Raw genomic sequence first — 22,229 nt, 5'->3', positions numbered from 1 at the left:
ATAACATGGATTTCTACATTTATTTTGCAACACTCGCGCACGTGTGTGGTCAGCCTATTACATTCACCAATGCTCTGGTTAACACGAAAACTGCCTAACCAGGTATGCTAGGGAGAGTAAAATGGTCAGAGTGGTCTCATTTGTGTCTGGAAGTAGCAAGCAAGCTAGCCAATGTTAGCTTGGTTGCTTGACTTGCCTCTGCACCAACGTCCAGTGTGAGCTCCGAGAGCGAAACGGTCTGAATTTACCCAGAGGGTTTTTCGTTTTTCATGGAATAGAAACACCATAAAATTCATCTAATTAATTAAGCAAGTACCAGGCAAATGTTTGTAACACCTACTCATTGCAGGATTTTTCTTTATTTTTACTATTTTCTACATTGTAGAATAATAGTGAAGACATCACAACTATGAAATAACACATATGGAATCAGTTAAGAACTCATTTTTATTTACAAGGACAGTCTACTCCTTCCTCCCCTTTTTGGGATTGAATCCCGGTCTTCCGTGTGTCTGGAATATGGAAGACTATCAAATGCTTCTCAAAGATGCCCTCTGGTGGTAAAACTAGCAAAAACTTGCAGTAACAGAAGAAATGGCTGAGAATTAAATGACGCGCCATATAATGCTGAGGCAGCATGGAAGGTGTGTCGCAGTATGACGCAACTTTTAAAGGAGGAATAACTGTACTCGTCTGTTCCCTATCAGATGACCCGCGGGAGAAGTATACATCCTGCTGCATGCTTTAAACGGTGAGTTTTCTCGTCATTTTTAGGATTTCAAAGTGCTGGAAAATGACATACTGTTGGTTTCCTCTCCTTTCAACTTCAATGTGGATAACGCTCCACTGACCTGCAACTTGAGTTTATCGATCTTCAGTCTGATGCGGTGATTGGAAAACTATTCAAAACAATGTCACTGACTAGGTTCTATGCATTCTATGCATTAGGAGTCATGCTCAGAAGATGTTTGTAGTTTGGGTCAACCTATGTATGTGAACAGAAATGTTAATTGATGAAATATAACAAGTCAAGGCACATATAATCTCTTACTGACTCACCTCTCAGCAATCCTGCGCATATCGATGTCAGAAACTATACCTGACTTCACTGCTCTAGTCAATGCCCATCAGAGACTTCACTCCTCACACTGATTGAGTAGTTTAAATGTCATGTTGAGCTCTCTCTCTTTCTTTAGTTTTTGTGCATACCCGCAAGAGTTCTGACCGTGGTGCTGAATGCACAGTGTACTTTTCCCCCTGTGTAGTTCCTTGCATGTTTAATAATGAAAATACCTACCAAAAGGAGAACATGGATGTGGTTAATTTCTGTGCATGTTAAAACAGTTAAATAAGTAGCATATCTGGACGTGATTTACAGTAGATATCAACACAGTCATACACATGATGTATAATCCTGTAATATGATTCTGGCCCGCAATGGCAAAAATATATTCTAATGTGGCCCTCCATGGAAAATAATTGCCCAGGCCAGTCTTATACACTATATTAGGCCCAGCCTTTGGAACTTTGGTTTTCCTAGATATGGCTATTATATTGTGATCACTACATCCTATGGATCTGGATACTGCTTTAAAGCGCATTTCTGCAGCATTAGTAAAGATGTGATCAATACATGTTGATGATTTCATTCCTGTGCTGTTTGTAACTACCCTGGTAGGTTGACTGACAACTTGATCCAGGTTACAGGCACTGGTTACAGTTTGACGTTTTTTATTGAGTGGGCAGCTTGATGAGAGCCAGTCAATATTTAAATCACCCAGAAAATATACTTTTCTGATATCACATACATTATAAAGCATTTCACATATATTATCCAGATACTAACTGTTAGCACTTGGTTGTCTATAGCAGCTTTCCACCAGAATGGGCTTTAGGTGAGGCAGATTAACCTGTAGCTATATTACTTCAACAGTATTTAACATTATATCATCTCTAAGCCTTACAGGAATGTGGTTCTGAATATAGACCGCAACACCGCCTCCGTTGGCATTTCTGTATTTTCGGGAAATGTTATAACCATGTAATGCTACCACTGTAACATCAAAGGTATTATCTCAGTGAGTTTCAGAGATAGTCAGAATATGAATGTCATCTGTTAATAGCAACTTATTGACTTCATGGACCTTGTTTCTGATGTTTATTATATGTTAATATGAGCTATTTTTAGCACCTTTCTGGTTTGCTTGATTGTTTTTAATGCTTTACTGGGAAGCATATTAAAAGTAGACTCGCTCATGTTATTTACATTGGAGCTGATAGTGCAGGGTGAGCTGCACAAAGTGGTCTTCCTACTAGGGCACACCGCTTCAGTGCTAACAGCGTAACTCTGGTTCATAGGCTCATGATTACTGCATACAATAGCTGTAGGATAAACAGAGGTATTCGGTGCAATTAGAGTCACATAAATTAAGTGACTTACATTGTGTTTGCCAATGCCCCTAGGATCATGTACATTTGATGCAGCATTATGACGATTAATTGTCACAATGGTAGGGATTAACTGAGTTGGTCTTACTACACCACCCTCTAGAGAGCCCTGCGGTTGTAGACGGTGCAGTTCCTGTAGCAGGTGGTGATATAGCCCGGCAGGATAATCTCAATGGTGCATCTGTAAAAGTTTGTGAGCGTCTTAGGGGCAAAGCCACATTTCTTCAGCCTCCTGAGGTTGAAGAGGCGTTGTTGCGACTTCTTCACCACACTGTCTGTGTGGGCGGACCATTTCAGATTGTCAGTTGAAGCTTTTCACCTTCTCCACTGCGGCCCTGTCGATGTGGATGGAGGCGTGCTCCCTCTGCTGTCTCCTGAAGTCCACGGTCAGCTCCTTCATTTTGTTGAAGTTGAGGGAGAGGTCCTGGCACCACTCTACCAGGGCCCTCACCTCCTCCCAGTAGGCTGTCTCGTCATTGTTGGTAATCAGGCCTACCACTGTTGTGTCGTCTGCAAACATGATGGAGTTGGATGGAGGTGTACGTGGCCATGCAGTCATGGGTGAACAGTGAGTTCAGGAGGGAGCTGAGCACGCACCCTTGTGGGGCCCCTGTGTTGAGGATATGCTAGTGGATGTGTTGTTGCCTACCTTCACCACCTGGGGGATGCCCGTCAGGAAGTCCAGGACCCAGTTACACAGGGAGTAACCAGGGCCCAGAGCTTAATGATCAGCTTGGAGGGTACTATGGTGTTGAAGGCTGAGCTGTAGTCAATGAACAGCATTCTGACGCAGGTTTCCCTCTTGTCCAGATGGATAGGGCGGTCTGTAATGCAATGGCGATTGCATCATCCGATCTGTTGGGATGGAACAGACACGCTGTTAGATTTTGGTTGTGGCCGTTTTGTTTGTTTGCTTTGGCACCTTTCAACACCCCTCATTATCACATTTATGCATGCAACCACTCATTTACACTACTGATTACTGACTACACACACCATTGTTAATTGTATTTACGTTACTTCAGTAAATAAATATATTTTTGTTATTCCTTATCGCCACATGGTCTCCCTTTTTGTTACGGATTTCGAGCCGGTTCGTGACAATGATGACAGAAGTGAGTGCTACGGGGAGATAGTCATTTAGTTCAGTTACCTTCGCTTTCTTTGGTACAGGAACAATGCTGGACATTTTGAAGCAAGTGGGGACAGAAGACTGGGATAGAGAGAGATTGAATATGTCTGTAAACACTTCAGCCAGCCAGCCAGCTGAGGACGGGGCTAAGGATGCATTCTGGGCCGGCAGCCTTGCGAGAGCTAACATGCTTAAAGGTCTTACTCAGGTCGGCCACTGAGAACGAGAGTTCACAGTCCTCAGGAGCGGCCCGTGTCGGCGGCACTGTCTTATCCTCAAAGTGGGCAAAGGTGTTCATCTTGTCCTAGAGCAAGACGTCTGTGTCCGCGATGTGGCTGGTTTTCCCTTTACAATCCGAAATTGTCTGGAGTCCCTGCCACATACGTGTCGTGTCTGAGCTGTTGAATTGCGACTCCACTTTGTCTCTGTACTGACCTACTGACCTTTTGCCTGTTGTATTACCTTACAGAGGGAATAACTGGACTGTTTGTATTCAATCATACTGTAATTGGAAAAATTGCTTTTGTTTTTTTTATAATAAAAAAACATATACTTTAGTTGAAAGAGCTATTTTTCCAGTAGAAAAGCAATATTCCAATAATATTAATACAGTAATATAGAGACACACAGAGGATGACATTTGTGCCATCTAATGTGGAGACCTGTCTATTGACCTGCCTACTGAAATGTTCCTGTTGGTAAATTACGTGATAAATGAAGTGCTTAGCGAAGGCTTTGAAGACTTTATTTCAATATCCCCACATTTGAGCCCACACTGTGCCTTTAAGAGAGATTTATATTGCACTGAGGGAGAAATGCATGAAGACTTCTATGTGAAGGTGAAAGTGTCCAGCTCCCCTCCTCTTTCTATGTGAAAGTGAAAGTGTCCAGCTCCCCATTTCTTGTAAACGCCACCGTTACAAATAATTCATCTGAGCAGATGAACAGCCAGACCCGTTGGTATAGTCTGCTTTCCATACACTGGGTGATTACACTTCACTGTTCTCCGCTGTCGACAGCAAAACATTCAAGAATTAAGGTAGGAACAGTCCATGTCAAGACAATTTCTGCACTATTATGTAACAACATATTAATACAATCCTATTGGTAGGGTGATTACAATGTTACTGACTGTAAATAGCTCTGGATCAGAGTGTCTGCTAGCTAATAGACTAAAATGTAAATGTACTACAAAGGAAAAAGGGTTAAAGCAATGTACATTGATGCCTAACATTATTAGCCTATATGATCAAATTGTGTGTGTGTGTGTGTGTGTGTGTGTGTGTGTGTGTGTGTGTGTGTGTGTGTGTGTGTGTGTGTGTGTGTGTGTGTGTGTGTGTGTGTGTGTGTGTGTGCGCGCGTGTGTAGATATGGCGTCTCTGAGCATGACAGAAGACCAGTTGCGCTGTTCCATCTGCCTGGATCTCTTCGTCCGCCCTGTCTCCACTCCGTGTGGACACAACTTCTGCAAATGTACGCCATCTTTTATGGATCTTAACTTTGTATTAAGTTTCAAACTGTAAATTGTATCTATTTTTTGTCTGTCACTGATGTACATAAAAATTGTCTCTAAGTGATTAATAAAGTTCCTGTCTGTCTGTCTGTCTGTCTGTCTGTCTGTCTGGTCTGTCTGTCTGTCTGTCTGTCTGTCTGTCTGTCTGTCTGTCTGTCTGTCTGTCTGTCTGTCTGTCTGTCTGTCTGTCTGTCTGTCAAAGCTTGTATCTCTGACTACTGGGATATCAGGGAAGCCATCTGCCCTCTGTGTAAGGAGACGTTCAAGAAACGTCCTGACCTCCACGTCAACACGTTCATTAACGAGATAATCAACCAGTTCAAATCGGCACAGGAGGACATTTCTCCACACACCATTTTGCCATTGAGAGAGGTACGTGGTGTGGGACAGCTGAGTAAAATTGTAAAGCTAGAAGATTTTTGTTCTTGATCATGTGACCTTACTAGGAAAAACTCCAGGCCCTGTTTAGAACTTATAACCAGGACCCAGAGTTTTACCTGGTATGGTCAATTAAACAATTGTCCATCAACATTGTGATTATGGTTGAAATCAACCCATTCCCCCTATAGCCAGAACAGGGGGATGCTACAGATGGAGGAGTGAACAGGAAGATCCAGGCCAGACTGAAGAAGGTGGAGGAGATCAAAAACTCAGTGAAGATCAGCAGAGTGAGTTCTGGATCGTTTTCATAAAGAGTCTTAGAAGTGCTGATATAGGATCAGTTTTGCTTTTTTACAGCATAATGAATATGATTATTATGGACAGGGGAAACCTGATCCTAGATCAGCACCCTGACTCTGAGATGCTTTATGAATACAGGCCCTGATAGGCATCGGACTGTTGTTCTCATCTATGTAGGGTACAGGTCTTCTGCAGTTGTAGTAATTCAATTTAATTATTTTAATCATCATAGCTGCATTTAAAAAAAAATAAACTGATAAATAGTTCTGGCCCACCCAGTCTGAATGGTCTGATTGTGTGCTTTATTCCCTCATAAAGTAACACCTGTGACCCAGATTCCCAATAGGTAATTTCTTTACAGTACATTTATTGGTCTGAATCTATTTCACTTCATTCCACAGGCTAGTTCACAGAAAGACATAGAGGAAAGTGAGCAGGTCTTCACTGAGCTGTTGCGCTCCATTGAGAGGAGCCAGGCTGACGTCGTCGGTGAGATCCAGGAGAAACAGAGAGCTGTGGAGAAACAAGCTGAATGTCTCATCAAGGAGCTGGAACAGGAAGTAGCAGATTTAGAGAGTGGAAATAATAAACAAGGGGAACTCCGTTCCACCCCACAACAGGTAGGTGTGCTACTGCTTCTCTCTGTGGTCGAGTTGAATGTTGTCGACTACAGGGTTATAGTTAGGATTGAGACGGGATGTGGACATGAAGCTAGGGTTATGGTTAGGGTTGAAGCTATGGTTAGGATTAGGCTTAGCGTTGAGACGGGATGTGCACATGAAGCCAGGGTTAGGATCAGTTCTTAGTAAAACTCAACTCAGCTGACTCTATCCAGTATAGCCAGCCACCCCTTTGAGTCAGGTTTTTCTCTCTTCTGCTCTGTGCTGGGTTACTGTTATGCAGTTTACAATTGGCTCATTCATCCCCCTCCTCTCCCCTGTAACTATTCCCCAGGCCGTTGCTGTAAATGAGAACGTGTTCTCAGTTAACTTACCTGGTAAAATAACGGAGAAATAAAAAATGAATAAAATAAAAACTTTGTGACAATGTTTATGCAAATAATGTATAAAATACATTTAGTTGAAGTCTGTCCTTAGTAAAACTCGATCCCAACTGTCCTCTGCTGTATATCTGCTCTGAGATCAGTCCTTAGTAAAACTCGATCCCAACTGTCCTCTGGTGTAGATCTGTTCTGAGAACAGTCCTTAGTAAAACTCGATCCCGTCCTCTGGTGTAGATCTGTTCTGAGACCAGTGCTAGCGGTGGTGGAAAAACCATCTGGGGAATTGTGTCCCAACTGGAGGATACCTTCAGAGAGGAGATGAAGAAAGTCATGGATAAAGGTTACTATTCTTTATTTATCTATAATGATACATTTGATAAAAGTTTACAAATACTGTAGAATCATGACCCACTGGGCACAGATGTCAATTCAACGTCTATTCCACATTTCTTCAACGTAATTTAGTTGAAATGACGTGGAAACAACGTTGATTCAACCAGTGTTTTACACATTTACAGTAATTTTCTATTTGGACCCATTCGATTTTTCTATAATTAAATTAGATTAAATCTTCATCGTGAACAATGACATTTTCAATTGTGAGTTTTTTACATTTTCTTTCAGGGTTGAAATTGCTGAAGACTAATGCAGGTAAAACATGCTACAATTTGCAATCCACATATTCACATGTTAATCTCTCGTTTCTCAACCTTTTAACCCACCATTGAATTATTTACCACACCATTTAATTCCTTATTTTACATTTTACTGTCATTTATCCGTTCTTGTTTTGATCCTAACTATAGCCTGGTCAGGTGACACCACAGGGTGACCCCTGTGTAGAATCAAGACCCCTGTCCCTAATTACAACTAACAGAATGGATGGATGGATTAAATAATGGATGGATGAAAGGATTAATGTATGATGAATGTTTTGATGAATGGATAGATGGATAAATGAATGTATTAATTAATGGATGGATGGCTGAATTAATGAATTAATGCATGGGTGAATGAATGCATCAATTGATGGATGAATGAATGGATGGATGTATTAATTAATTGATGAATGGATGAATGATATATCTGCTTTATTGTTATTTTCCGATAGTGAACGTGATTCTGGACCCCGACACAGCTCATCCTTTCCTTGTTCTGTCTGAGGATGGGAAACAGGCCAGACATGTCAACGATTGGAGGATCCTGCCTTTCAACCTCAAGAGGTTCAATACCAGTATCAGCGTTCTTGGGAGGACAGGGTTCTCCTCCAGGAGATTCTACTTCGAGGTGAGATACAGTACAATAAAGAAGAGCCAAACGGATGTATCGGTTGACTGACATTATCGGTGGATATTTGACTTTTTGGGCTTTTAGATATTTATTTATACCACCATATTAGACTGGACAAAAAAAATCACACTAATCCTTTCAGATCATTGTTTCCAAGGTAAGAAATCAGCCCTCAGAGTATCATTGTAGGGATGTTTCAGTTTTGCGGGTATATTAGAGGGAAGTTGTACTTACTATGACTGTAAGATGTGGTTCTCGTACCTAGCGATGAACACACTAACTGTAAGTCGCTCTGGATCAGAGCATCTGCTGAATGACAAAAATATAACTATAAATGTTTTTTTGTTTTTTTTACTTGAATTTCAACTTAAAGGTGCAGGTCTCTGGGAAGACTGACTGGGGCCTAGGAGTGGCCAGGGAGTCCATCGACAGGAAGGGGAAGGCACTCCCGACCCCTGCAATTGGCTACTGGACCTTGTGGCTGACCAATAGGTATGAGTACAGGGCTGCAGATGATTCTGGCTCCATCCTCCTCTCCCTGAGAGAGAAGCCCCAGAAGGTGGGGGTGTTTGTGGATCACAAGGAAGGGTTGGTGTCTTTTTACGACTCGGAAGCCAAGGTTCATATCTATTCCTTCACTGGGTGCTCCTTCAATGAGAAACTTTTCCCCTTCCTGAACTCTAGTGTCAATGACAATGATGAAAATTCTGCTCCATTTGTCATCCTGCCTGTCAGTCATAGAGGCTGACAGGCTGATTGGTTAGAAATCAAGATGGGATGGGCCACATGTATTTTGATTGGTTCTGGTGTGCTGAGAACTCTGATTCTTGACATAGCCAAGGGAAGTAGGGCTGCCGCAACCCCTGATAAATTGAAATAATTTTGCCAAAATTATATAATGTCTTCTGTCTGAACACTGACTGAATTTGTGCAGCACGTGCGCCAAATATTGAACAGCATGTTGAGTTGTGGCCATAGAGATATTATCCATAGAAGGATTCTCACCTTGCCAATTTTACGGGTAAACTCATGGATAAGCTTAAAATGGCTGCCAGTCCTGACTTAATGGACACTTTCCTTCTATGGATTCTGCTTCTATGGATTGTATTTCTATGGGTTTTCTTTTTCTCCGTTGCCGTCAGTGAATAGCTAAAGGCCTTTTGCAAATGTCTAAGTACAATTGCGGGAAATATGTTAGGAAAGCAAATGCCTACTGCTGAAAAGAGAAGACTAATCTGTCTGTCGGAGCTACCAACTCAGACGAATAGCACTGTTTTTTAAAGTAGACAAGGCCTATCTTGAAACCATCATCGGTAGATTGACAAAGCTAAACATATTCATGCTACCTTCATCACTGGGTGAGTCAATGCCAGTTGAAAGTTGATTTAGAATCCTGCTATAATACGTTTCCTCCTAATGTTGTACAATCTGTCTCGTTTCTTTTTATTAGCCATGGGCCAGGTCAAGACCAGGTCATTTTTAATTCATCTGTTTGACAGTGTCAGAGTAGCCACTCATTTCGTTAATTTGTGTGGTAATATAAAAAAATTATTCTGATGATGTCTCCTGTCATGTAGGCTTAAATGACATAGAATTGCATTAAATGCGTTTATTAAAGGCCACATTGTTTTAAGACAATGCAAAAAAACATCCCCATCTGTGTCCTTCCTAAAAATGCTTCTGCTGAACTGTTTGCCAGTATACAAATGTAATGATATATGCGATATCATAAATGGTATTTTATGATTCTTGAACTCTGCCCCATTTGTCATTCTGCCTGTCAGTCATAGAGGCTGACAGGCTGATTGGTTAAAAATCAAGGTGGAATGGGCCACATGTAATTTGATTGATTCTGGTCTGTTGAGAACTGTAGTTCTTGATGATAGTACTGATTCAATAATAAATCTGCCTATGTGTTGAACTTGGTGTAAACTGTCTGTGATTTAGATAATATGACTAACATGACGAATAACGTTTCAATAACATGACGAATAACATTTCAATAACATGACTATTAACATTTCAATAACATGACGAATAACATTTCAATTACATGACGAATAACATTTCAATAACATGACGAATAACATTTCAATTACATGACGAATAACATTTCAATAACATGACTATTAACATTTCAATAACATGACGAATAACATTTCAATTACATGACGAATAACATTTCAATAACATGAAGAATAACATTTCAATTACATGACGAATAACATTTCAATAACATGATAATAAGATGGCAATAACATGAAGAATGTTGATTTAGTTGATATAGTATATTTAAAAATGTATTAGATGAGTGATTACAGCTATTACAGTGTATTTTCAATCACAAATAGCATGAATTAATTGGTATTAGTTTGTTATAAGCCTAGTGAAGGACTCAGTATGCATTGTTATCCTTGTTAAGAGTCGGAAAAATCTAACAATAAAGCTTTCTTTCCGTGCCGGATTTCCTCTACATTTTCCATGCAAAAAAATACATGAATCTCTCTTCATTCTCTTCATCCACTCATCTCCTCCATCCTTCTCCTCTCTCCTTCTCCTCCTCCCTCCTTCTTCCATCCACCTCAGTCAGAATCAGTCATTTTTCTGCCATCGAAGGGTGACAGAGTCGGATATCCCTCGCTGTCTCAGTTCATCTTGTAGCTAAGAGACACAAGGATCACCACATGATCTGACTATCTAAATGTATGCACGCATGACTGTAAGTCGTTTGGATAAAATCGTATGCTAAACTGCGTATATCAGGAATCATCAACTAGATTCAGCTGCAGGCTTATTGTTTCTGGAGCGGATGGTCATTTTTTTATTATTTATTTTACCTTTATTGGGGTGGAACATACACTACCATTCCAAAGTTTGGGGTCACTTAGAAATGTCCTTGTTTTTGAAAGAAAAGCACATTTTATGTTCATTAAAATTGATCAGAAATACAGTGTAGACATTGTTAATGTTGTAAATTACTATTGTAGCTGGATAAAGCAGATTTTTTATGGAATATCTAGATAGGTATACAGAAGGCCAGCATCCCGGAGTCGCCTCTTCACTGTTGAGGTTTAGACTGGTGTTTTGTGGGTACTATTTCATGAAGCTGCCACTTGAGGACTTGAGGCGTCTGTTTCTCAAACTAGACACTCTAATGTACTTGTCCTCTTGCTCAGTTGTGAACCGGGGCCTTCCACTTCTCTGTCAATTCTGGTTAGAGCCTGTTTGCGCTGTTCTGTGAAGGGAGTAGGACACAGCGTTGTGCCAGATTTTCAGTTTCTTGGCAATTTCTCGCATGGAATAGCCTTCATCTCTCAGAACAAGAATAGCCTGACGATTTTCAGAAGAAAGTTCTTTGTTTCTGGCCATTTTGAGCCTGTAATCAAACCCACAACGGCTGATGCTCCAGATACTCAACTAGTTTAAAGAAGGCCAGTTATATTGCTTCTTTAATCAGGACAAAAGTTTTCAGCTGTGCTAACATAATTGCAAAAGGGTTTTCTAATGATCAATTAGCCTTTTAAAATAATAAACTTGGATTAGTTAACACAACGTGCCATTGGAACACAAGAGTGATGGTAGCTGATAATGGAACTCTTGTCACGCCCTGGTCGAAGTATTTTGTGTTTATCTTCATTTATTTGGTCAGGCCAGGGTGTGGCATGGGTTTTTGTATGTGGTGTGTTGGTATTGGGATTGTAGCTTAGTGGGGTGTTCTAGTTAAGTCTATGGCTGTCTGAAGTGGTTCTCAATCAGAAGCAGGTGTTTATTGTTGTCTCTGATTGGGAACCATATTTAGGCAGCCATATTATTTGAGTGTTTCGTGGGTGATTGTCCTTAGTGTCCTTGTTTCTGTCGCTGTGTTACTTTGCACCAGTATTAGGCTGTTTCGGTTTTCGTGTTACGTTTATTTGTTTGGGATTCGATGGAGCAGTGCGCTGAAGGTTATCGGAGAATGGAGTTGGCGAAGCAAGCACGGCGGCGCGCAAGGAAGCCCGGGAGTCAGCCCCAAAAATGTATTGGGGATTGGGGGGGGGGGGGGCTAACAGAGAGTATGGCTACACCAGGTAGGAGACCTGCACAAACTCCCTGTGCTCCGTGTTATGCTGTGGTGCGCACGGTGTCTCCAGTGCGGGTGGGCTAGAGTGAGCATCGAGCCAAGTGCCATGAAGCCGGCTCTACGCATCTGGTCCCCAGTGCGTCTCCTTGGGCCGGCTTACATGGCACCAGCCTTGCGCTCGGTGTCTCCGGTTCGCCTGCATAGCCCAGTGCGGGCTATTCCACCTCGCCGCACTGGCAGGGCGACCGAGAGCATTCAAAAAGGTGAGGTTGGGCAGGCTCGGTGCTCAAGAGCTCCAGTGCGCCTGCACGGTCCGCTCTATCCAGTACCACCTCCACGCATCAGCCCTCCGGTGGCAGCTCCCCGCACCAGGCTTCCTGTGCGTGTTCTCGGCCCAGTACCACCAGTGCCAGCCACGCATCAGGCCTACAGTGCGCCTCGCCTGTCCAGCGCTGCCAGAGCCTTCCTCCTCTCCAGCGCTGCCGGAGTCTCCTGCCTATCTAGCGCTGCCAGAGCCTTCCTCCTCTACAGCGCTGCCGGAGTCTCCCGCCTGTTCAGCGCAGTCGGAGCCTTGCTCCTCTCCAGCGCTGTCAGAGTCTCCCCCCTGTTTAGGGCTGCCAGAGCCTTCCGCCTCTACAGCGCTGCCGGAGTCTCCCGCCTGTTCAGAACTGCCAGTCTGCATAGAACTGCCAGTCTGCATAGAACTGCCAGTCTGCAAGGAGCTGCCAGTCTGCAAGGAGCTGCCAGTCTGCAAGGAGCTGCCAGTCTGCAAGGAGCTGCCAGTCTGCAAGGAGCTACCAGTCTGCAAGGAGCTGCCAGTCTGCAAGGAGCCGCCAGTCTGCAAGGAGCCGCCAGAGCTGCCAGTCTGCAAAGAGCCGCCAGAGCTGCCAGTCTGCAAGGAGCCGCCAGAGCTGCCAGTCTGCAAGGAGCCGCCAGAGCTGCCAGTCTGCAAGGAGCCGCCAGAGCTGCCAGTCTGTATGGAGCCGCCAGGGCCGCCAGTCAGCATGGAGCCGCCAGTCAGCATGGAGCAGCCAGAGCCGCCAGTCAGCATGGAGCAGCCAGAGCCGCCAGTCAGCATGGAGCAGCCAGAGCCGCCAGTCAGCATGGAGCAGCCAGAGCCGCCAGTCAGCATGGAGCAGCCAGAGCCGCCAGTCAGCATGGAGCAGCCAGAGTCGCCAGTCAGCATGGAGCAGCCAGAGCAGCCAGTCAGCATGGAGCTGCCAGTCAGCCAGGATCTTCCAGATCTGCCAGTCAGCCAGACTCTTCCAGATCTGCCAGTCAGCCAGACTCTTCCAGATCTGCCAGTCAGCCAGACTCTTCCAGATCTGCCAGTCAGCCAGACTCTTCCAGATCTGCCAGTCAGCCAGACTCTTCCAGATCTGCCAGTCAACCAGACTCTTCCAGATCTGCCAGTCAACCAGACTCTTCCAGAACCACCAGCCAGCCAGGATCTGCCGGATCCAACTATCTGCCTGAGCTTCCTCTCAGTCCCGAGCTACCCCTCAGTCCCGAGCTACCCCTCAGTCCCGAGCTGCCCCTCAGTCCCGAGCTGCCCCTCAGTCCCGAGCTGCTCCTCAGTCCAGTGGGTTTCTGGGTGAGGACTACTAGGCCATGGTCGGCGGCGAGGGTGGACTATCCTAGGACGCGAGGAGGAGGGACTAAGACATTGATAGAGTGGGGTCCACGTCCCGCGCCGGAGCCGCCACCACGGACAGACGCCCACCCGGACCCTCCCTATTGTTTTGATGTGCGTCCGGGAGTCCGCACCTTAGGGGGGGGGGGGGTTTATCTTCATTTATTTGGTCAGGCCAGGGTGTGGCATATGTGGTGTGTTGGTATTGGGATTGTAGCTTAGTGGGGTGTTCTAGTTAAGTCTATGGCTGTCTGAAGTGGTTCTCAATCAGAGGCAGGTGTTTATCGTTGTCTCTGATTGGGAACCATATTTAGGCAGCCATATTCTTTGAGTGTTTCGTGGACTGTTTCGGTTTTCGTGTTACGTTTATTTGTTTTTGTATTTGATCGTGTTTACTTTGTCTCATTAAACATGGATCGCAATAGCCACGCTGCATTTTGGTCCGACTCTACTTCACCTATAGAAAACCGTTACACCTCTGTACACCTATGTAGATTTTCCATTTAAAAAATCTGCCATTTCCAGCTCAAATAGTCATTTACAACATTAACAATGTCTACGCTGTATTTCTGATTAATTTGATGTTATTTTAATGGACAACAAATGTGCTTTTCTTTCAAAAACAAGGATATTTTTAAGTGACCCCAAACTTTTGAACAGTAGTATAGACACAAATCATTTGTAGACTGAAAATTCAATGCAAGAAGACCCAACAGATACCATATTTGACAAAAAGAAAAAATTCAAACCTTGCATCACATACACTGAGTATACAAAACATTAAGAACACCTGCTTTTTTTATAGCTATGATCCCTTATTGGGGATTTGTTCAATTGACTTCATTCATTGTAGATGAATGGGAGGAGACAGGTGTTTTTACAGTATGTTATGTCCAACAATTAATAATAAAAGGTTAAACAAATTGCTCAAACCTTGGGGGGCCGACTATAATCATCCAGTTGGGGAACCCTGTTATATATTATTCATATACATTATATATATTATTACCAGGAATAACTCCTAACTAACTAGGGCCCAGAGTTTTTCCTTCAGGTGAGGTAGAATGACTCCCCTTCTTCAAGACCAGCTCGGTGATGTTAGAATCTGTTAGCGCTGTTGTCGAGGTGAATTTCACCTGCACTCCAACACACACACGCACACTTAGTACATCCTCCGTTTTTCAAATCTTTTCATGCTCTCATTATTACTATAATATTTGGGTACACAAACACACATGTCACTCACCTGTGTAGTAGCAGACAAAAGACTGTGTATGAGTGCAGATAATATCGTTCCAGAGTCCATTGTTAGTGATCCATACTTCAACACAACCCACAGACGTTCCTTGGAAATGATTAGGCTCTCCCTCGACCCAGTATCTGAACAAGGAGTCGCTTTGGTCTGACCACTTCCATGAGTCTCTGAACAGGCCGGTCCACACGCTGCTACCATTGGCCACTGTCTGTACCAATCAATCAAATGTATTTTTTTACATCAGCAGTTGTCACAAAGTAACTTCTTTACTGTAACCCGGCCTACAACCCGAAAGAGAAAGCAAAGCGCAAGCGAGATCACAGTGGCCAGGAAGACTCCCAAGTGGTCCTCTGTTCCTTTGTGGCTCAGTTGGTAGAGCATGGTGCTTGTAATGCCAAGACAGTAAGTTCAAATGTTTGTATGCATGCATGACTGTGTTTCTTTGGATAAAACTGTCTGCTAAATGGCATATATTAGGGACGAAACATAGAAGAAAACAATAAACCTGTATCTCCTGGTTCTCAGTCTGGTTCCTCACACTGGCCAGGTCTGTGTGATGCTCTCTACAGTAGTTCTGCACCTCAGACCAATTTTGGCTTTCATTAATCAAACTGAAATAATTGGAGGAATTGGTCCCTCCTGTTGGGAAAGGATATTGGGAACAAACCTCTCTCTCTGTGTGTGTGTGTGTGTGTGTGTGTGTGTGTGTGTGTGTGTGTGTGTGTGTGTGTGTGTGTGTGTGTGTGTGTGTGGGGGGGGGGGAGGTGCTATAGGAGGACAGGCTCATCGGAATGGAATAGTTGGGAGCGGCATCAAACATATATAAACCACCAACCAAACTTTTTGAGTGGGTGAATATAAATTGTAATCTCATTGATCGACATATCTTCAAATATTACCCAATTGTCCACATTAAAATGACTTGGTGTGCCCAGTGGTGTGTGTATCGTCCAAAATAAAGGCATAATAGGTTGATGTAGTAGGTCATTTTTACCATCGTGGCAGATGAAGATTTCCTTGTTTGCGCAACGATCATCGTTCCACCTTCCATTGTCTCTCATCATTGTGCAGCACTGTCCACTGCATTGGTCATCAGGCTTTCCACTGCATTGGTCATCAGGCTGTCCACTGCCTTGGTCATCAGGCTGTCCACTGCCTTGGTCATCAGGCTGTCCACTGCCTTGGTCATCAGGCTGTCCACTGCCTTGGTCATCAGGCTGTCCACTGCCTTGGTCATCAGGCTGTCCATTGCCTTGGTCACCAGGCTGTCCACTGCCTTGGTCATCAGGCTGTCCACTGCCTTGGTCACCAGGCTGACCACTGTCCCAGTTTTTGAACTCAGCCCCTCCCTCACTGTAGTAGTCACTCTCTTCCAGAGACCACCTCCAGCTGTTAGCATCATCATACATCCCTATCCAGACAGTATTATTGTAGTTATTATTAAGTTCAGCAATCTGTTCATATCCTCCATGTTGTCTATGGTGGCCAGGTCAGTGTACTTATCTCTGCAGTATCTCTGTGCTTCAATCCAGGTCTTGGGTCATTAATAAATAAGAATTGGCCGGTGAGGCATGACGACAGTTGGTAGAAACCTGAAAAAGGACACACACAAAATGAAATCTATGCAAGAATCCAGTGCCTCCATTGGAGTTTGATTTCACATGCACGCCCGCACACTATCTGTATGTGTGTGTGTACAGGCTTACCTGAGAGCAGCAGGAGGAACAGCACACACCTCTTCATATCTAACAGTTGAATTCCCTTCCACCAATTCTCTGTGTCAGAAGAACTATTGGCGAGAGATCCTCTCTACATTAGCTGGATCATTTGAAATGAGTGCAGGAGAAACATTTGGAGATACTTATAATGAAGTAACACTTTTTTTTTGTTGTAGTTCCTGGCTCCCCTTACATATCTTGTATGTCTCTTCCTTGTCTTCTTTTCAGTAAAATAGGTCTAATGGTCACATTCTGGGATAGTTCCTTACATGAACACACACACACACACACACACACTATAGAATGTGCATATGGGTTTCACCCAATGTTCCCTCTAAACTGAGCGCTTGCGCTAGTGCGCAGTAGCCCCTAGACCGCCGCCCCGGACTGCCTGCAGAGCACAGAAGAACTATTAGCCCACGGAGAGAAGCGGGAGATTTCCCCGTTAGTTATCACTATCGTTTCCCATTACTGTGGCAATTGTGATCGAATCAACGCAATAGTAACCACTTTCAATGCAACATACCGAGACAAAACAAACTATGCAAGAGATTTTGCTGTAACCAGAATGCGTCAGAGTAGGATTCTATTGAGCACGACTCAGCCCATTATGGTGCGACATAACCAATCAGAGCTGCAGTAGGCCTATATGTAAATAGACCATTGTCATATATGGACCTATTTAATCTCTGTAATAACGGTATGGAGATAATGCATTTTATTTTGTAAAGTGGTTTCTTGCATCAAACACAAACATTTGTGTCTGCTCTTTGTCCAAAGGACAAGTGGATGAACTTGTCTAGTAAAACAAAGGTTAAATAATGAAAAGGTTAATTTCAAGCCCTGCATGTTTTTTTTTCTAATATCTCATGGAATGTAGGCCTACATTGAACACCACACATTGAATGCTACTGTAGGCTGAATGATAGAACAGCAATTTCCATGTTCAAATATTATGGGATGATTTTTCTTCATTGTTTTTTTTTAATGGTAGGCTACTCTGGTGGGCCTACACTATGATCAAATAGCCACAGTAGCCTACTTGACCAATGTTAAAACTAACTTAGTATCAGGAATAAAGGTAAGACCCAAGTGCAGACTGTGTGAAGTAACAATGTTTATTGTAACAGGGGCAGGCAAATGACAGGTCAAGGCAGGCAGGGGTCGATAATCCAGAGCAGTGGCCAAGATACAGGACGGCAGGCAGGCTCAGGGACGGGCAGAGTGGTCAGGATGGCAGGTACAGGGTCAGGACAGGCAAGGGTTAAAAACCAGGAGGACGAGATAAGAGAGACTGGGGAAAAACAGGAGCTGAGACAAAACACTGGTAGGCTTGAACAAACAAGACAAACTGGCACAGAGACAGAAAACACAGGTATAAATAACCAGGGGATAAGTGGGGAAGATGGGCGACACCTGGTGGAGACAAGCACAAGGACAGGTGAAACTGATCAGGGCGTGACACTTAAAGCGGGTACAGCCTCAGTGTTCACAGTAAACGCGTGCTGGAAGTTGCACAGAATTTTCACAACTTTCAAGTTTGCGCTCAGCAGACCTGACATTTTCTCAGTGCTGAATTTGTTTTTGGAGGGAACATTGGTTGCAGCCGCATGCGTTTGCAACATGAATTTCATGTTTTTGTTTGTAAACCAATAAATATAGTATGCAGTGATGATGATGAGACAGTATCGTCTGATGTTGTGAAACTAAGTATGTGGTTGTCTCCTCTAGTTATCTGAAGTCGAACTGTAAGGTGCTCTGGAGAAGAGCATCTGCTAAATGACTAAAATGTCAAATGTAAATATTTTACATACAGATCTCATATTGAATTATTATTATGTATATATTTTGTAATAAATATTGATGTCACAAATGTATCATTTGTACATTTCTTTATTAAAAATGTATTTATTTGTTACATTTGGGTGTTTAAAACCTAGCCATATTACTTATTTATCTGAGAGCGAGGCGTATGTATAGCATTTTGCAAAAAACATGACTATTTGCATCTGAAATGAAACCATCAAGTGATAGATTTGAACCAAATACATGTCTTTCAGTGAACAAACCGATGCCATGATTTGATAGTTTAAAAAATACACCAGTCCCTTTCATAGTTTATTTAAACAAGAAAAGCTCATTTACAAACATTTCTGAAAATGGATATATAGCGTTTTGGAATAAACTTTGAAGTGTGTGAAAGGAAGGCAACTATCCTCTTCGTCCCATTTGGGCTCTCAGGCCACCATGACTCCACAGACGAGGAGGAAGGGGTTAGAGAGCTGGTTTGGTGTGAATAACTGAAGGTGCTTATTTGCGTATTTTCACGTCATCCTTGACGTTACACGCCATTGGGGATGAGCATTACATTTGACATTTAAGTCACTTAGCTGACGCTCTTATCCAGAGCGACTTACAGTCAGTGCATTGATCTTAAGATAGCTGGGTGAGACAACCACATTCCACAGTCGGTAAGACCATTTTTAGTCAAGGCAGAAAAGTCAGTTGGCAAAGACGAGACGAGACTTAGTGCTAAGTGTTATTTCATTGTTTTGCACTCCGTTGTGTCCACTGGCAACGGGGGAAGAGAGAGAACTGGTTTGGTGAGACTAACTGAGGGTACTAATACAGGGGGTGAGCACTCATTGTAACACATTGTAAAGAGAGAGAAAGAAGGTATAGCCTAATCAGATCAAGCAACCAAAAAAGTTTTGGAATTAATTTTTTTTGCTTCACATAAGTGTTTGGGGTGAAGAAAATAAACATGTTGAAAATACATTTTAAAAAATGACAAAATATTTGTAGTGGCCATTAGGACTCAGTTCATAGTATATAAAACATGTAGTGGCCATTAGGACTCAGTTCATAGTATATAAAACATGTAGTGGCCATTAGGACTCAGTTCATAGTATATAAAACATGTAGTGGCCATTAGGACTCAGTTCATAGTATATAAAACATGTAGTGGCCATTAGGACTCAGTTCATAGTATATAAAACATGTAGAGGCCATTAGGACTCAGTTCATAGTATATAAAACATGTAGTGGTCATTATGACTCAGTTCATAGTATATAAAACATGTAGTGGCCATTGGGACTCAGTTCATAGTGTATAAAACTTGTAGAGGCCATTAGGACTCAGTTCATAGTGTATAAAACATGTAGTGGCCATTAGGACTCAATTCATAGTATACAGTGCCTTGCGAAAGTATTCGGCCCCCTTGAACTTTGCGACCTTTTGCCACATTTCAGGCTTCAAACATAAATATATAAAACTGTATTTTTTTGTGAAGAATCAACAACAAGTGGGACACAATCATGAAGTGGAATGACATTTATTGGATATTTCAAACTTTTTTAACAAATCAAAAACTGAAAAATTGGGCGTGCAAAATTATTCAGCCCCCTTAAGTTAATACTTTGTAGCACCACCTTTTGCTGCGATTACAGCTGTAAGTCGCTTGGGGTATGTCTCTATCAGTTTTGCACATCGAGAGACTGACATTTTTTCCCATTCCTCCTTGCAAAACAGCTCGAGCTCAGTGAGGTTGGATGGAGAGCATTTGTGAACAGCAGTTTTCAGTTCTTTCCACAGATTCTCGATTGGATTCAGGTCTGGACTTTGACTTGGCCATTCTAACACCTGGATATGTTTATTTTTGAACCATTCCATTGTAGATTTTGCTTTATGTTTTGGATCATTGTCTTGTTGGAAGACAAATCTCCGTCCCAGTCTCAGGTCTTTTGCAGACTCCATCAGGTTTTCTTCCAGAATGGTCCTGTATTTGGCTCCATCCATCTTCCCATCAATTTTAACCATCTTCCCTGTCCCTGCTGAAGAAAAGCAGGCCCAAACCATGATGCTGCCACCACCATGTTTGACAGTGGGGATGGTGTGTTCAGGGTGATGAGCTGTGTTGCTTTTACGCCAAACATAACGTTTTGCATTGTTGCCAAAAAGTTCAATTTTGGTTTCATCTGAACAGAGCACCTTCTTCCACATGTTTGGTGTGTCTCCCAGGGCAAACTTTAAACAACAATTTTTATGGATATCTTTAAGAAATGGCTTTCTTCTTGCCACTCTTCCATAAAGGCAAGATTTGTGCAATATACGACTGATTGTTGTCCTATGGACAGAGTCTCCCACCTCAGCTGTAGATCTCTGCAGTTCATCCAGAGTGATCATGGGCCTCTTGGCTGCATCTCTGATCAGTCTTCTCCTTGTATGAGCTGAAAGTTTAGAGGGACGGCCAGGTCTTGGTAGATTTGCAGTGGTCTGATACTCCTTCCATTTCACTATTATCGCTTGCACAGTGCTCCTTGGGATGTTTAAAGCTTGGGAAATCTTTTTGTATCCAAATCCGGCTTTAAACTTCTTCACAACAGTATCTCGGACCTGCCTGGTGTGTTCCTTGTTCTTCATGATGCTCTCTGCGCTTTTAACGGACCTCTGAGACTATCACAGTGCAGGTGCATTTATACGGAGACTTGATTACACACAGGTGGATTGTATTTATCCTTATTAGTCATTTAGGTCAACATTGGATCATTCAGAGATCCTCACTGAACTTCTGGAGAGAGTTTGCTGCACTGAAAGTAAAGGGGCTGAATAATTTTGCACGCCCAATTTTTCAGTTTTTGATTTGTTAAAAATGTTTGAAATATCCAATAAATGTCGTTCCACTTCATGATTGTGTCCCACTTGTTGTTGATTCTTCACAAAAAAATACAGTTTTATATCTTTATGTTTGAAGCCTGAAATGTGGCAAAAGGTCGCAAAGTTCAAGGGGGCCAAATACTTTCGCAAGGCACTGTATAAAACATGTAGAGGCCATTAGGACTTATATAAAGGAAAAATCCATATTTTTGTTTGAAAGAAAATGCAAATTCATGTTTTGGTCATTTTTCATGTCTAATAATGTTTTGAAAATAAATAAGATCATATTTTGCTGTGATTGTTACTTTTTCCAAAAGTGACCCCAAATGGTAACGGATGTACACTTGCCAATAAACTGAAGATCTTGTACAACGCTGTGTACGACTCCCTTCACAGAACAGCGCAAACAGGCTCTAATCAAAATAGAAAGAAGACTGGGAGGCCCCGGGGCACAACTGAGCAAGAGGACAAGTACATTAGAGTGTCTTGAGAAACATACGCCTCACAAGTCTTCAACTGGCAGCTTCATTAAATAGTACCTGCAAAACACCAGTCTCAACGTCAACATTGAAGAGGCGGCTCCGGGATGCTGGCCTTTTTAGCTAACACAACGTGCCATTGGAACACAGGAGTGATGGTTGCTGATATTGGACCTCTGTACGCCTATGTAGATATTCCATTAAAAAAATCTGCAGTTTCCAGCTAATAGTCATTTCCAACATTAACAATGTCTACACTGTATTTCTGATCAATTTGATGTTATTTTAATGGACAAAAAAAGAGCTTTTCTTTCAAAAACAAGGACATTTCTAAGTGACCCCAACCTTTTTAAAGGTAGT

The 22,229-nt window shown here is 42.7% G+C and overlaps 1 protein-coding gene across 2 annotated transcripts; it reads left to right on the top strand.

Annotated features, from left to right (window-relative positions):
- The first annotated feature begins 4,383 nt into the window (after positions 1-4,383).
- Positions 4,384-10,559, top strand: LOC139415941 (E3 ubiquitin-protein ligase TRIM39-like). 2 transcript variants are annotated; one of them, XM_071164131.1, is made up of 10 exons: positions 4,384-4,419; positions 4,459-4,619; positions 4,949-5,053; positions 5,296-5,465; positions 5,663-5,761; positions 6,176-6,394; positions 7,012-7,117; positions 7,402-7,428; positions 7,889-8,064; positions 8,441-10,559. In XM_071164131.1, the coding sequence occupies exons 3-10, from the start codon at positions 4,951-4,953 to the stop codon at positions 8,813-8,815; spliced, it is 1,275 nt and encodes a 424-aa protein (XP_071020232.1). In that variant the 5' UTR covers positions 4,384-4,419; positions 4,459-4,619; positions 4,949-4,950; the 3' UTR covers positions 8,816-10,559. The 2 variants fall into 2 exon arrangements, with proteins under 2 accessions (XP_071020232.1, XP_071020231.1); XM_071164130.1 differs by lacking the exon at positions 4,384-4,419 and having other exon boundaries at positions 4,428-4,619.
- The last annotated feature ends 11,670 nt before the right edge of the window (positions 10,560-22,229 follow it).

Source organism: Oncorhynchus clarkii, chromosome 9 (assembly GCF_045791955.1).
Source record: "Oncorhynchus clarkii lewisi isolate Uvic-CL-2024 chromosome 9, UVic_Ocla_1.0, whole genome shotgun sequence".
Classification (NCBI taxonomy): domain Eukaryota; kingdom Metazoa; phylum Chordata; class Actinopteri; order Salmoniformes; family Salmonidae; genus Oncorhynchus; species Oncorhynchus clarkii.
The sequence above is the reverse complement of the archived record's forward strand: the minus strand, read 5'-3'. Positions and strand labels throughout refer to the sequence as shown.

What these genes read in the sequence shown, in the direction of transcription:
- LOC139415941 (XM_071164131.1), top strand. Translation starts at nt 4,951, where the DNA reads ATGGCGTCTCTGAGCATGACAGAAGACCAGTTGCGCTGTTCCATCTGC. An exon ending in CCATTTTGCCATTGAGAGAG is followed by an intron (nt 5,466 to 5,662) that starts GTACGTGGTGTG and finishes TTCCCCCTATAG; the next exon opens with CCAGAACAGGGGGATGCTAC. An exon ending in ACTCAGTGAAGATCAGCAGA is followed by an intron (nt 5,762 to 6,175) that starts GTGAGTTCTGGA and finishes TTCATTCCACAG; the next exon opens with GCTAGTTCACAGAAAGACAT.